This window comes from Sarcophilus harrisii, chromosome 5 (assembly GCF_902635505.1).
Source record: "Sarcophilus harrisii chromosome 5, mSarHar1.11, whole genome shotgun sequence".
NCBI classification, from domain to species: domain Eukaryota; kingdom Metazoa; phylum Chordata; class Mammalia; order Dasyuromorphia; family Dasyuridae; genus Sarcophilus; species Sarcophilus harrisii.
In genome coordinates this window covers 238,581,643-238,597,582 of record NC_045430.1, presented here as the reverse complement: position 1 = coordinate 238,597,582, position 15,940 = coordinate 238,581,643, and the positions used below count along the sequence as shown (strand labels likewise).

General features: G+C 34.5%; 1 protein-coding gene across 1 annotated transcript in view; it reads right to left on the bottom strand.

The window, feature by feature from the left end:
- The window catches only part of ITGA8 (integrin subunit alpha 8), a 202,965-nt gene that overhangs the window by 128,788 nt on the left and 58,237 nt on the right, over positions 1-15,940 (bottom strand). The window contains exons 10-13 of the mRNA XM_031939925.1: positions 15,847-15,903; positions 14,972-15,024; positions 6,168-6,373; positions 84-275 (exon numbers count right to left, since the gene is read on the bottom strand). Of these exons, the coding sequence (XP_031795785.1) occupies positions 84-275; positions 6,168-6,373; positions 14,972-15,024; positions 15,847-15,903 (508 nt within the window). The remainder of the gene's footprint in view (positions 1-83; positions 276-6,167; positions 6,374-14,971; positions 15,025-15,846; positions 15,904-15,940) is intronic.

Here is a 15,940-nt window from a genome sequence, read left to right as displayed (position 1 = left end):
CCTTTATAAAAGAGTTGCTGAAGCATGATACGTTTTCCAGAGAAGGGGAAGGATGAAATGAATTCTTCTGTGGAAGGACTTACCTGGGTAATCATTCTTGTCTATGTCTGAATCACCTCTCAAAGTAAAGCCGAAACCCGATGGCACGGTCTGGGAAGCCCAGGCTCCATTCAGAATCTGGGATGGTTTATGGTTTAACCCTTCAGCATTCCCATTGTAAATGAACACTTTGCCTCTTCCATCTTCTCCTGCAAATGGTGCGCCAACTGCAATGTCTACAAGACATAAATATTTATTTCTTAAAGAGTGATCGTTTGAAATCTAATTTCCCAAGGTCTTGATATCCTGGATTTAGAGTTGGAAAAGGCTTTGTATGTAGGTCGACTATTTTATTGTTGAGAAAAATGGGGTCTAATAGATTAAGAGATATTCTGGGCTGATAAAATTAGAACTCAGTAGTCCCTTGGTTCAACTTTCTTGGCTTACAGAGGAAGACACTGAAATTTAAAAAGGGTAAATTGCTTCATGTTGAACAACTATTAAGAATCAGAGGCAGGATTTCAACCTAAAACTACTGACTTGAGAGCTAGTGCTCTTTCTATCTTACATGCCATCCCCTCAGGTAAGGAGTAGGATTAGAATTTAAGCACTTTTTTTTTTTTTTTTTTTTTTACTGAAAGTTCAGGAGTCTTTCCATTATTGCACCATGTTTCTGTTTGACTAAATTCATAAATGTATCAGATCCATCTGGAATCCCATTCTATGTCAGTATTTCCATTTGATTTATAACTTGAAACAAAACAGTTTTAGCTGTAAATGAAAACAACTTCAATAAATGTTTTATATATATTAAATGTATATATAACTTCCCATTTTTGGTGTTTTTACTTAGTGAAGTGCTTTGTGAATCTGATTTTTTTTTTTTAAAGCTGGGAGGACATGTAGTCTTTAGTTTATAATTTCATATAGCTGCCTGAGAGACAGTGATATCTAAAGGTTAGGGCACTGCACTTGGATCCAGGAATCAAACCCTACCCCCAGATATTTACTAGCTATGCAGCCCTAGAGTAGTCTCTTCACTAATATGTGCCTCAATTTCCTCATCTGTAAAATAAGGATAGGGAAGGCATGAAGTTTAAAACTTTTGGGGTCCCTTCCAGCTCCAGATTCATGTTCCTCTGATTTGTCTGCCCATAGTGACAATAATTTTCAGACTCAGAACTTGAATCCAAGCCTTTTCAAAGGCTTTATTATTCCTCATTTCTCTAGTTTCTCAAGCATATAATATTATACTTTATAATAGCCATCTCATCTGATGCTCACAACTACTGTATGAAGGCATCAAGACAGCAGCATGATTATTTCCACTTAAGAAATCAGGAAACTGGGTTTCAAAGGATTCAATGGTTTGTTCACAGTCACATAGCCAGTAAATAGAACTGCTGGTACCAGAACTCAAGTCTTCCAACTTTCTCGATTCAATGTTTTTTAATAAAAACTATAAAAACAGATCACCTTCCACTTTTTTTTTTTATTAATTTGGGCATTTATTGAATTACAATTTTAGTTGTTGGATCATTTCAGTTGTATACGACTCTTTGTGAACACATCTTTGCGAACTATCTTGGTAAAGATACTGTAGTGGTTTGCCATTTCCTTCTCTAGCTTATCTTACAGATGTGGACATTGACTTACCCAGAATCACATAGCTAGTAAGGTTTTAAGACTAAATTTGAAGTCTGTTCTTTCTGAATCTAAATGTCAGCACTATCTCCATTGTATCACTTATCTCCATTGAATTACAAAAGTTACTTTAATGGGAAAAAAATCTCTAAGAAAAGTAACATAATAATGATACATTATAGTAAACATAAGTAGACAATTTGTCTTACATTTCTTTGTCATAATTAAAGACCAGTTGATAAGACTAAATAAATGAATTTTAACTATTAACAGCTGTAAGTCTTGATCCAGCTCTGCTGCTTCCTCCATTGTGCCCTCTGGAATACCATCCCACCACTAACCTACTTCCTTTTTCCTTAATCTCTTCCTCTCTTGCTCCTTTTACTTCTGGCACTTATTGAAACCTGGTTAACACCAAAAGGCAATGAATCTCTGGCCATCATTTCAACTAGAAATGCCTTCATTCATCTCCCCTACTCTCCCCTCCCCAATACATTGGTCCAAGAGGAAAACTAGGGATATTTTGTCTCCATTGCTATTTCCAGATTTGTCCCACTCCCTCAGCTGCCAGTAGTAAGTAATCTGTTGTTTATTAATATTTACCCCCTTTATATATATTTCCCTATCTGTATTCCCATAGTATATGTCCATTGACTACTAGCTTATTTTCATTCCTTTCTCAAGTTTATTCACTTACTTTTAGACTTCTTCTCCATCCTAACTTTAGCCCAAGAGAAGGGCTTGTAAAACTTTTTCCACTTTTGACTCCTTTTCATCCATTTTTTAAAATATGACTCCAGGTATATATTTATACTTATTTCTATTTATACCTTTTGAATAGGTATACAAATCAAACATTTATGAATAATAAGTTATAAAGAAATTTATTCTAAAATTTTATTTTAAAACATATACATTTTACCATTTATTAAAGAGGAAAACAAATTTGCATAATAATGAGGTGGATATGCTTATTTATTTTATTTTATTTTAAGAAGCTTTGCCCTAGAGGACTTCAGCACACATGTTGATAATGAATCTACCCTGGCTTTTCAGTTTCTTAGTCCCCATATCCTATATCTTCACTCACATCAGTCATATTCAGGGACTATTATTTCTCTCTTACCACTGGCAACAAACTTCCTACTTTCAGTATCGAGAACTAAGAGACTCCTCTCTTCAATCACAATTACATATCCTTCCATCACTCTCTATATATCCTCTTAAACTCATTCTTCATTATTGCATGATTTCTAGCCCCAGTGCTTGGGGCTCTCCTAGTTCAGTACCTCTACTCTGGTTTTGTTCTTTCCCTATATCAATCTTGACTTTACATTATATATAAAGAGCTCACATTTATACTGTTTTGTTCCCTTGGTTTCCTTATCCCCTTATTCTACCACTAATTCCCTGTCAAATTCTAACCCTTAATTTCCCCCACCTCTGCCTCTTCTACTCCTATTCACATATTTTTCAACAGTACTAGAGAAAGACATGTGACCATTTTTAATTGGGTCCACCACAAATTTGTGTTATCTAACTTTCTGCACAATAGTTCCTTTACTCTTCCCTCATTATACTGTGCCAAATTCTCCATGATGGGCTGTGACAAATCTTGAAAGTTCCTCCTGTGCTAACTCCAACTCTAATTTCCTTCTCTCTCAACAAAATACCTAATCTCATACTCTTCTGAACACATATTCAATTAATTGTAATGCTCCCATAAGATCAGCTCCTAATAGATAATAAATATACTGCTGCTGAATATTCAACTTTAAAGTCCACAAAAGAAGATTGTAAAATGATCTGGAAAAACCATTTAAGATTGGTTTACTGAGTATCAATAGAAAAGATCTGTCCTTTATAACAAATTAATAAAGCACTTCTGCTATCTTCCAAGTATTTTATTAATGTCTTGGGTAAGGAAACAAATAAATACTAGAAGACAATTACCCAAGGGAATGTAGAATTGTAATTCACTTAAGGGAGTCTTTGGAAGTCATAAATCAAGAATGGGGGGGAGGAGTAGCATTAGAAAGCCACAAGTCATAAATCAGTATAAAATTTAATATCCCCAAGGGCCACATGCTCTATAGATACAGAGTTTCTTTAGTAGATCTCAATGACTAAAACATGGAGGAAAGAGAACAAAAACCATTAACTAAGTAATTACTGTGCAGCAATCTAGCTACTTAGGGATCAGGGTACCTCAGAATAGTATTTAACAATTATATACTCTCTCACACTAGACTTCTGAACTAAGATCTTAGCAAAACTCCATACTAATTGCTTATTTAAGTTGAGTTATAGGGCAGCTAGATGGCACAGTGGATAGAGCACTAGTCCTGAAGTCAGGAGACCTGAGTTCAAATATGTACTCAGATACTTAACATTGACTAGTTATGCCACTCTGGGGATGTCACTTAATCCCAATTGCCTTGTAAACATATGAATAAAAATTTTAAAATTGAGTTATTCAGCACAGTTATGTTTAACAGTGAATTCAGAAGGGATAGTTTCTGATAATCTGTATTATTTTTATTTTTTTTCATTCTGAAAATTAGGTAGATTAATCTCAGAGAGATAATCTTATCAAAGAAATATCACTTGCTTATTTGCTTTAATTCAGGCAGAAATAGGAATACCATTTGGCTAGAGTCTTTGATCCTTTGCAAGTCACTATCTGGAGAGCAATATGCTGTTGTGGAAACAGAACTAGACTTGGATTTAGAAAATCTGGACTCATCTTTGCCAAATTACAATAATAGTAATAGTAGTTATTATTATCATCAGAACATAGCATTTATATAGTGCCCTAAGTTTTGCTAAGCACTTCACAAATATCTCATTTGAGTCTCACAACAACCCTAAAAGGTAAATACTCACTTTTTTTTTTACAGAGAAGAAAACTGAGGCAGAGATTAAGTGACTAATCCAGAGTCACCCAGCTAGAAAAATATAGTATTGAACTTGAATTCAAGTCTGATTCAACACACTCATGCTCTACCCATTGTGCCAGCTAGTTGCCTTACCATCTTTGAGTAAGTCATTTAACTTCCAAGGTGACTCCTCTATATAATGGGATTAAATACTTATAAGTATTATATTATAATTATAAGTTATAGGTATAACATAAGTATTTTTACCTCACAATATTTTTTTGAGTATTGAACTAGATAATGCATTTAAGTATTTGGACATCTTTTAAGCAATAGAGAAGTGAGAGTTATATTTTCTAAAAAAAAAGGAAATATCTTAATGGATTGGTACCATCACTTCTTGAGTATGATATGTATTTTCAGGATGAGCTTCAGAAACCTTTCAGGTGCTACATATAATATATATGTGCTATACCCCAAACTTCTTAAACCTGTGGGTTATGATTCCATATGGGGTCATGTTACTGAATGTAGGGGGGTCACAAAATTATGACTTGTTATCAGCAAATGTTTGATTTGTATACCTATTTATTTACCTATATACCTGGGGCCATGAAAAATTTCTTGGGTAAAAAAGGGTCATGAGTGGAAAAAATTTAAGAAACCCTGTATTACGCAAACTCTTGAAAATGTTCAAGATTCTTGTCCTTTCCTGAGCTGGTCTTCAATTTTGAAGATAGGGATCTTCCAAGGATGCTTAAAATGCTTCAAATTGAGGATTATCAAAATGCTAGAGAGTTATCATATGAAGAACTTTACTTCACTATGTTGGAAGGGTTTATCAGTAAGTAATAGATTTTTCCGCCTTGGCAACTGATGGCACATGGAATTGTTGCTATTTTCATTGATGGAGGGAGGTTATACGTCATGACCTTCCTTTCTCATCTTCTCATGTTGTATTCCCCTCCGTGTAATCTACATTGCTGTTTATTATTATTATTAATTATTATTATGCTGGCAAACTTACTCTCACTTCTATATAAAACTCCATCTTCTGCTTCCATGATGTTTTGATGATGGATGTTCCCCTGCCTGGCATGTTCTCCCTCCCTTTTTTCTGTCTTCGTTTCCCTAGAATTTTTCAGTATTTAACTTAAATGCTCTTTCTATATAAGGCTTTTCTTGGTCTGCCAAGCTACTAGTACCTTTCCCTACAAAATTTCCTCCCATCTATTCTTTCTTCTGTACTTATTTTCACATCTTTATTTTTCTACATTAGAATGTAAGTCCTTTTAGATCAAGAATTGCTTTTCTTCTTTATCACCACAGTGCTTAGTTTATTGGCATATTATAAACAATAAATTATATTTGATTTACTGCTTGAAATCACATAACTTTTAAATTATCCTTAATACATCACACAAAATATTGATTTGAATTCTCTAATAAAGAGTCCCAAACAACCATCTTGAACCTGCCCACATTTTAATAGCTCTATCACATACACTAACAAGACTAGCATAAAATGACATTCTTTCCTTGCACCCAACAGTGACATGAAAATTGCAATACTTTTGAAGTATTGTGAATTTAAACTAAACTCACCATTGTATCCATCTTGGTTCAGATCTCCCAAATGGGTGATAGCGCTTCCAAATCTGCCAAACACTTCAGTTCCTGAAAGGATTTGGGCATCTCTGAAGAGCAAAGGACTTTCTTGCAAGTAGAGGTAAACCTGTCCCACTTCTTTAGGGCTACTCTCAAATTCACGCTCCATGAAAAGGGGGGCTCCAACTAATACATCATCCAGGCTGAAAAAGAAAGAGATGGAAGGAGAGAGGAAGAGGGAGAGGAGGGAAGAGAAAAGAAAAGAGCAGAGGAGAGAAGAGAAGAAAGGAGAGGAGAAGGTAGAGGAGAAGAGATGAGAGGTGAGGAAAGGGGAAGAGAGGAGAAAAGAAAAGAGGAGAAAGAGAAAGGAAACATAAGAAAGAAATAAGGAGGAGAGGAGAAGAGGAAAGAGTCAAGGAGAGAGGAAGGAAGAAAAAGAAAGGGGGAGAGAGATAGAAAGATAGGGAAGGGAAGAGGGAGAGAGAGAGTTCAGGAGAATTAGTATTTACAGGCTTGATATATTTTTAAAAAGTCAGAAACAAGAGGCAGCTAGGTGGTGCAGTTGGTAGAGCACCAACCCTGAATTCAGGAAGACCTGAGTTCAAATCTGATTTCAGATAATTTATTACTTCCTAGCTGTGTGACCCTGGGAAAGTCACTTAACAACAATTGCTTCAGAAAAAAAAAAGTCAGAAACATCATTTGTATTCATCATTTTCCTAAAAATATTTTGCAACTATATTATAACCTATAGAGCTTTATTTTAACTCAGTAGTAATGCACCACCAAAAATATAGGCTATTATGAAATCATATCAATTATTTTATTTTTGCTAATGGGCAAAGTCATGTTGCTATCTAAACATACCCTCAAGTTTAAATGGCAAATATGGAAAACCGTTTAGAAGAATTGCATATGTTTAGTCAGACTGCTTCCTGTCTAGGGAAATAAAGGGAGGGAAGGAGAAAAATTTGGAACACAAGAGTTTGCAAAGGTGAATGTTGATAAGTATCTTTGCAAGTATTTGAGAAAAATAGCTATTATTTTAAAAAATAATAATTTCAATCTAGTGGGCTACCAGAACTTGAGCCCAGATGATATCCTCAGGGCAAGTCAACAAATAGATTTATTTATGCTGAGTTCTCAGCATAAACACAAGTATCCAATGTTACTTCCTTTCCAATAAAGTGGCCCTAGAATGGTCAAGTTAGCCACCTGCTGGGCTTCTACTCAGCTCCTTTGTGTCCTGCGGAGACCATAAACAGCAGGAGGATGGGAGGTGTCAATGGGTTAAAATGTAATTTTGTGAAACCCTGATACAGTACAAACACACTGAGGCAGTGGGATTGAAGTTCTGGACACAGGTTTGTTTGTTTCAGGCAGATGAAAAGCACCAAGATCTTTTATTGTTGAAAAACTCGTCCAAAGATTCGTAACCAAACATTGATGACTTCAGATGAGTTGACTGGCTTCTATTAGGGAATACATCTAGCTTCTCAAGTTAACTTCCTCTAGCTGTTTATGTTTCCCAAATATCTGGAGTCCTTGAAAGTTCATTCATCAATCAACAATCAACATTAACTAAACAATTTAATCCAAATTGTTTAGAATTCACCCAAATGACTATCAGGAGAATGAATTGAGTCAGTTTAATGTGAAAGTGGAGGAGGGGAATTGGGGGTTCTGAGAAAACATACCTTAATTTACTCATTAGACTATAGGACCCAATATGACTAACCAATTTTCCTTCCTCAGTCTGAGTTCTTGGAAAGTAAGACCTTGGAAAACATTAGAGGACAAGATTCTCCTAAGTGTCAAGGTACAAAGCAACTGCATAAGGGTGTTATACACAATAGTCATATGGAAAATAGATTTAAATATTTTCATGTCCAATGCTATTATTTGCCTATCTATCTCTTGGTTGGTGATCTAGAATGAAAATCTTTCCCACAACCTTTGTGACTAAAAAGTAACTAAGAAGAAACATCCATCTCATACTTAGAATCTTATTTTGAGTAACTTGATGAGGTCTACATTAAGTACAAAGATTTAAATATTTAAAGAGCATTAAACTTCTATATAAATGCTAGTTGCTATTATTAGAAGTACTATTTGGGATGACTAGAGGGATGGAATGGAAACCTGCCCTTAAAAACAGGAGATGGAGCCAAGATGGCAGATTAAGGACAGCCACTCAACAATCTCCTCCAAACAATTTAAAAATAACTCCTCAAATCAAATTTTGGAGTGACAGAGCTACCAAAGATCAAAGTGAGACTTTTTTTCTGGCCAAAGAAAACTTAGGAGATTGACAGGAAAAGTTTGGGACATTGGGGTGGAAGCATGGTGATAACTGTGGTGGCAGCAGCAGCTTCAGGAGCACTCAGCCAAGAGACAGTAAAGAAGTTAGACAAATGATGAGAAAGAGATTAGAGGGAACCTTTTGCTGGATAAAGATGATGCTGACTGGCAACTTTATTGCCCATGTGTAGGTCTGGGTGGAGAGGAGTGCTGGGGGTTGGTCACAGGAGAGGAAGGGACCTGCAGTTTCAAAGCAAAGATAAGTGCTGAGGCTTATAGTTGCAGGGGACCAGGGTAAAGATGGGAACTCAGAAGCAAGAAACCAGGGACTATACATCTCTCAGAATTTTTCCGCCTTGGAAACACCAAAAACTTGCAGAGAAAGTTGAAAGTCAAGAAGTAGGCATAAGCAAACAAATATATCAAAGAATTTGACTACTACAAAAAGCTACTACTATGGCAGGGAAGACTAACAATAAACTCAGAAGCTGTGAAAACAGCTACCAAAACATCTACAAAGAAGGATAGTTTTGAACATATAGCCTGAAAAAGAATGAAATTTGGCACAGAATTTTCTCATCCCAGAGTGAAAAGAGTCAAACTTTTACATAAAATTGAAAGTCAAGAAGTAAGCATAAGCAAACAAATACAGCAAAGATACCACAAAAAGCTACAGTGGCAGGGAAGATTAACATTAAACTCAGAAGTAAACAATGTGAAAACAGCTACCAAAACATCTACAAAGAAAAATACTAATTGGACCAAAAGCCAGCAAGAATTTCTAGAACGTGTTAAATAAAGAGATATGAGTTGTAGAGAGAAAATAGGAAGAGAAATAAGAGTGATGCCAGAAACTGTGAGAAAAATAATAAGTAAAAGAGGCACAAAAATACTGAAGAAAATAATATCTTTTTTTTTAAAAAAAGCAGAATTGGCCAAATCAAAAAAAAAAATGGTACAAGACTTCAGTGAAGAAAATAATTCCTTAACAATTAGAAGTGAGCAAATGGGAGTTAATGATTCCATGAGACATCTATGGATGTCAAAAGAGTGAAAAAAATAGAAGAAAATATAAAATATCACATTGGAAAAACAATGGATCTAGAAAATAGAATAAGGAAGAATAATTTAAGAATTATTGGGTTTCCTGAAAGCCATGATCAAAGAAAAGACTAGATATGGTTTTTTTTTTTAGAAAATTATCAAGGAAACCTGCCCTGATATTTTAGAACCAAAGGGTAAAATATAAAGGGGAATCTATTAACAACCCTAAAAGAGATCCCAAAATGAAAATCCCTAAGAATATTATAACCAAATTCCAGAGTTCCCAGGACAAAGAGAAAATATTGCCAAGCAGTCACAAAGAAACAATTCAAACATCATAGAGCCACAGTCAGGATCACATAAGATTTAGTGACTTCCACATTAAAGGAGCACGGGACTTAGAATATAATATTCCAGAAGGTAAAATAGCTAGGATTACAACCAAGAATCACCCACCCAATAAAACTGAATGTAATTCTTCAGGAGAAAAAATGCACAAATTTTTCACTTGCATCAGACCTAAATTTGCTTTCAATTCATCAGCCTATTGCTCCTGTATTAGTCCTCTAGAATCAACTGTGAAATTAACATTTTTGATCCCGTGTAGGATTTCATATTTATCTCTATTGAATTTCATCTAATTAAATCTGACGCAATGTTCTAGCCTGTCAAGGTCTTCATAGATACTAATATAGTCATTCAAAATTTGAATGATCTCCCTCACCTTTGTGTCATCTGAAAATCTGATAAGTATGCAATCTACGACTTTAAACCAGAGATTAGCCTAACAAAGTAGGCTCTTAATAAACACTTGTTGATAAATTGATTGGCATGTATCCAGACCAGCTCAACTCAATGCAATTCAAGGAACACTTACAAGTGTCTGCAATGTACAAGCACACTGATAAAAATCCCTTATAGGACAGAGCTAGCAAAAATTCTATGGAAGACCACTTTCAAAAATAACATTGATTCATTAATAAATACTAATTGGGGTTCAGCCATTCAATAATTTTGAATTCACCTATATGTATTGCAATTTAGACCATATCTCTCTGCATATTTTCTTATAAGGAAAATATGTACAATTTTATCAAATGCTTTAGTAAAATTGAAGTAAACTTTGTTTACAGCAGTAATCTCATTTAACAGCCTAATAGCTAAAAAGAGGAGGGAGAGAACCACCAAGAGTAGCCTGGCATGATCTCTTTTTGATGAAGCTATGCTGGATTTTGGTAATTACCACTTTTCTTTTAAGATGGTCATTAACTATCCATAAAATAAGAATTAACTATAGTTAGTCAACTACTCCAGATAGCCCAGTGCTCATTGCAATCCATTTATCATGGGTAAATACTAAACAAGATGGCTTTTTGCAGCCTAAGTAGAGTTTTAAGAAGCTACTTTTAAAAAAATTACCTGTGTGCAAGATTGACATTCTATGATGCCCACAGAGGCTAAGGCTAACAATACACTTACAAAGTTATTTGATTGTTTAGAATTAAGATAAATTCAATAAGACAAAATAAGTTTTCTTGGTTTATTTTTGTATCTACAATATCTAGAACAGTACCTGTAACATTGCAGACCCTTAATGAATACTTGTTGATAAAATGATTGGATTCCATCCAATCCAAGTCAATTAAATTCAAGGAATACTTACTGCTATGTGTGTACATACACACATATGTATGTATATACAAGATCCTTTTGGGCTCTGGGAATATAACAATTTAAAAAACAGAACAATTCTTGCTCTTGAGGACCTAATTGACTGGAACTCACATGTTGCACTCAAGGAATTTTTATCCCATGATGCCAAATTGCCAACTTAATTACATTTTTCTCTCTTCAATTAGTTCTTTTTTATATAATTATAGATGAAGTCTATAATTTCACTGATGAATTTGTAATTAAGATATAGTCTAAATTTTTCTTATTGGGTTGGGGGTGTTGGTGGGTAGAAGTACTCATACCACACACACACACATACAGTTTTGCTTAGAACATAGATCTAGTATTAAGTAGAAGCAACTTATAATGGGGGAACATGTGACTGTCACCTAAATGCAGAGATGTTCAGGAAAATGTTTAACAACTGTGAACTCTTCCAGGAAGATTCATGACAGCTTTGGGTCAGTCCCTATGTTGTTAACAGGCAGCCTTCACATTCAACTTTAAAACTCAAACACTGGGATACAGAAAAAAGTCACAGTTTTCCTTTTCTATTCTATTGTAAAGGCAAACATACATCTAAAATAATAGAGACTGATCACATAATTAGTGTAAATAAGACCAGTGGTTTTCTATCTCGGTTGGAGATGAATTTGAATATTTTCTTTGTGAGCCATTTTGATCCATGTCCAAAGAGCGTCTTAACTGTATATATATTGATACTGAATTTACATGGCACCTTAATATTTTAAAATATCAGTATATCCATCCTTTTCTCCAGAGTATCTTTAAAGGAACACTATTAAATTATCAGAGACATTATCCTAAGGATTTGAAAGCATTCAGAATGAACTGCCTAATAACTAACACATTGTAGGAAATTGTGTATTAACTGGATGAGCCAGAGGAGCAGTCTTTTATGGACAAGAAAGAATGGCCTGATTATCACTGGAGAAAGGCTGGTATTAGTTACTTAAACCATGTTGTTTTGGTTGGAGGGTATCAACAAGGTTGTTTTTTCTTCTTTTTTAAACACTGAAAACTACAATAAATGGTGTCACAAAACTTTGCTACAGACTAGAATGAGTCCATGTATTTGTTGTCCTGCAGGGTATACTATGAAGTAGGGAGAAAGTTGAAAGGAATTTTAAAAAGTGTCTGACCCACAGAAAGGAACACATTGAGCCAATTTGTGCCCTATAAAATGCTATGTGCAAGCCCCAGTGGGAAGGCATCCTGATGCTGGTTGCCGTACCATTAGTTGGATGGTAGGCCAATGTGCAAATGTATTTTCATTAATGAAATTAGGACATTATGTCTTTTTTGCTTTTAATTTATTCTCCAGATGTTCCACCTACTCCATACCAGGGAAACATATCCTTTAGCCAATGTGTTCTTCCCAAATTTTTAGTGTAAGTAGATATGTCAATTTATCCTCACAGTGTAAAAAGATTAATATATAAATGATTGAATTTTAGAATGATTATCACTTGGTAAATCTTATGTGTAAAAAGATTAATATATAAATGGTGAATTTTAGAATGATTATCACTTGGTAAATCTTATAATTTAGGTTTCTGACCATATGGAGTTCCAGATTCTCAGAATCCCAAAGTTGGAAGCACCTCCAGAGACCATCTAGTCTATCTGATACCTGAATAGAAAGCCCTTTAATAATATACTTGGCATGTAATCACCTGGGCTTATCTCCAGTCATAGGAAACTTGGTATTGTGAGAAGATTGCTGGATTTTAGAGTTTGTATCCTAATTTAGACACTATCTGTGTATCCTTGGATACAGAGTTTTTTCATAAATAAGATGAAGGGGTTGGACCAGAATCAGAAGTGTCAAACTAAGGGCCCTCTGGAGCAAACAGACTATAAATTGATGTAATTGGGAAATGTTTGAAAAAATAAATACAAATATAACCCAACCCAACACAACAAATAATGTTAATTTATAAGTCAATTTGCAGCTTGTAGATTTAGTTCTATTTGAGTCTGACATTAATAAACCAGATGACTGCTGTGGTTCCTTCCCAGTCAATATCTTTGACCAATTGGAAGATGCCCAAATCACCTAAGATGGTGGTCTTCATGTGAGAGATATTTACTAGCTTATTTCCCTATCACACAGGCAGGAGGAGACTCCATTGGCTGCATCTTTAAATCTACCTGATTGAAAGACAGTGAGGGCAGGAACTGCTTTTGCATTTCTTGGATTATCTAAGTTTAGTGCCCGAAGCACTTACTAAATTATTGTTGACATAATTGACAAGTCTTATTTCTCTCCCATTTGACAGTTCTTTGACTGTTTAAGTGATTATGTCCCCCAGCTATCAAGTATGATTTTGGGAAAGTTACAAGTAACAAGAGTTACTTTAAACTCATATCTCACCACTGCTATTATTACATTATTAGCATGGATGAGTTCTCACTATCTGCAGAGCCCTGCAAGAGCATCTGTGGAGATACAGGAGGAGATCTGGAGAACCCTACATTCTATAAAGAACCATTGATGGGAAATAAAGACACATGAATCACACAAACAAAATCATATAAAACACAATCAATCCCAGCTATACAAAGATGACCCAGTTAATGTTCCTTCTAATGGCCTGTTAATTTAACTCTTCCTATTGGCTCTCTTCCTTTTTTAAATCAATTGCTCTCTTTGGAAAGAGTAAACCAAAACCACAATTTAGCTCTTTGCCAAGCTCACATTATTTGGCTTAACTACTGACCCCTAACAAGAGAGCATCCATTACCAAATTAGCAGACCATTAGAAGCATAATTGACTAATTCGTGGATTGTTGATGGACACATCTAGACATGTTAAGAGGAATAATTATTAGAGAGGGAGTCAGATGAGTAAGATCTTCAAAACAATGTAAGAGATGAATTTTGATGGATAGTTTCATGAAAGAATAATCATTTTTCTAAAAATAAAAGTAAAGACATCCTTTGGAATGACAGTTTAGAAACTGGGTGAAGGATTAAAAAAAGCATAGGGAATTCTATTTAATAGGTATATCACCTTGTCCTAAAGTAGGCTAAAAAGAACAGTCGATTTGACAGCAGATAGCCTATGTTCAAAGTCTGACTTACTTTATAAACTGTAAAACCTTAAGGAAGTCATTTCATATCCCTAAATTTTAAGGGCATCCAGAGACAGAATATGTTTTTTTTCTTCATCTGGAACAAAAACCATTGAATAGGAAGAAAATGAGTTAACAAGGATGAGGATACTCTAATAATACCTACAGTTATATTGAGATGGTCTGTTTGATCTTCACTATTCTGGAAACTCAGGGAGAAAGTAAGTAGCACCTCAGGGATAGGTCCCTGGAAAGTTGCAATTGAGTCATGGTACAGTTGGCAAAGGACCATGAGGTAAGATCTGCAGATGGTAGCTACCAAGTAGGCAATATGTCCCTTTGGCTGTTGGTTCCTGAGGCTAAGGCCAATTTGACGAATGCTTGTCCTGTCTATGATTATTACATCTGTAAAATAGGAAACTTGGGGAAAACAATCTTTAAATATTAATTCTAATGCTTAGCATAATACCTGGAACATAATGGGCATTTAATAAATTCTCGTTGTCAATTCTTCTTAACTTTTGTTAACCAACTGTTTTTGACTCACTTCCAGATCAAATTCTGTGAAGTTATGAAAGTAGACTCTCTCTTCTTGTAGAGTTATAAGTAAATTATACATGGAAAACTGAAATTTTTACATAAGTATTCTAAATTAGGACAGAAAAATGCATGTAGTCACTTACCCGTCATTGTTGACATCTGATACTGAAATAGCATATCCAAAATAAGATGCCATCTGCAAATGAAAATCCGAAGCTATTACATATTTTGAATCCCTGAACTATTTTTATATAATCACCTCTTATTGCAACAAAAATACATCTCCAATGCAAGTTAACCATAAAAATCATGTTTTTGAAAAATTATTTCCTTTTATCACCTTTTTATTTTATTAAATTATTTATCATCACTAGTCTGCCTTGATTTGTCCTTACTTTTTGATATGGCCTGTAACATGACAAGGGCCATTTCTAACAAAAATACTTAGTTCTCTCTTTTAACTGAGAGAAGAGATGAGGGAGGGAAAGACAACAATCAGGAAATTCAATTTGGACTGCTGACCCTTGTGTTAAAGGTCAAGTGGTCAATATTTAGCATGTAATGGAGAACAAAGGAGAATTGACATCAAATGCATCTGTCTTCAAATGCTATGTAAAAAAAAAGAATTTCAAAGCCAGAAAGAAAATATTTTTGGTCTAGTCATGATTTTGGATTTTGGGCCTTTAGATCAGTTTTATTAGAGGGATAACCAAGGCATAATTATTTTTGTAGACTATTATTACTACTAAATGATAAACTTAAAATAGAGAAAACTATGAAACTCAGAGAGATTTTTGGTGCTAACCCTTATTTAGTATATTGGTTTTTTTCTCCCATTGAAAAATAGGATCAAATAGTTGATCCTATTTTGAAAATTAGTATTGAAAATAGTTGAAAAATAGGATCAAATTGTGTATCAACAACATAACATTGTGAATCAACATAAATTGTGTATCGATAACATAAGGTTATGTTGTCAATACACAATAAACATTAAAATGTTGAAAAAGGAAATTACCTGTTCACCAGTGAAATTCTGAATAAAGGTCATATCCGTTGAATTAATAATTGAAACCTAAAATCATAGAAATTAGATGCTACATTACTGAGAA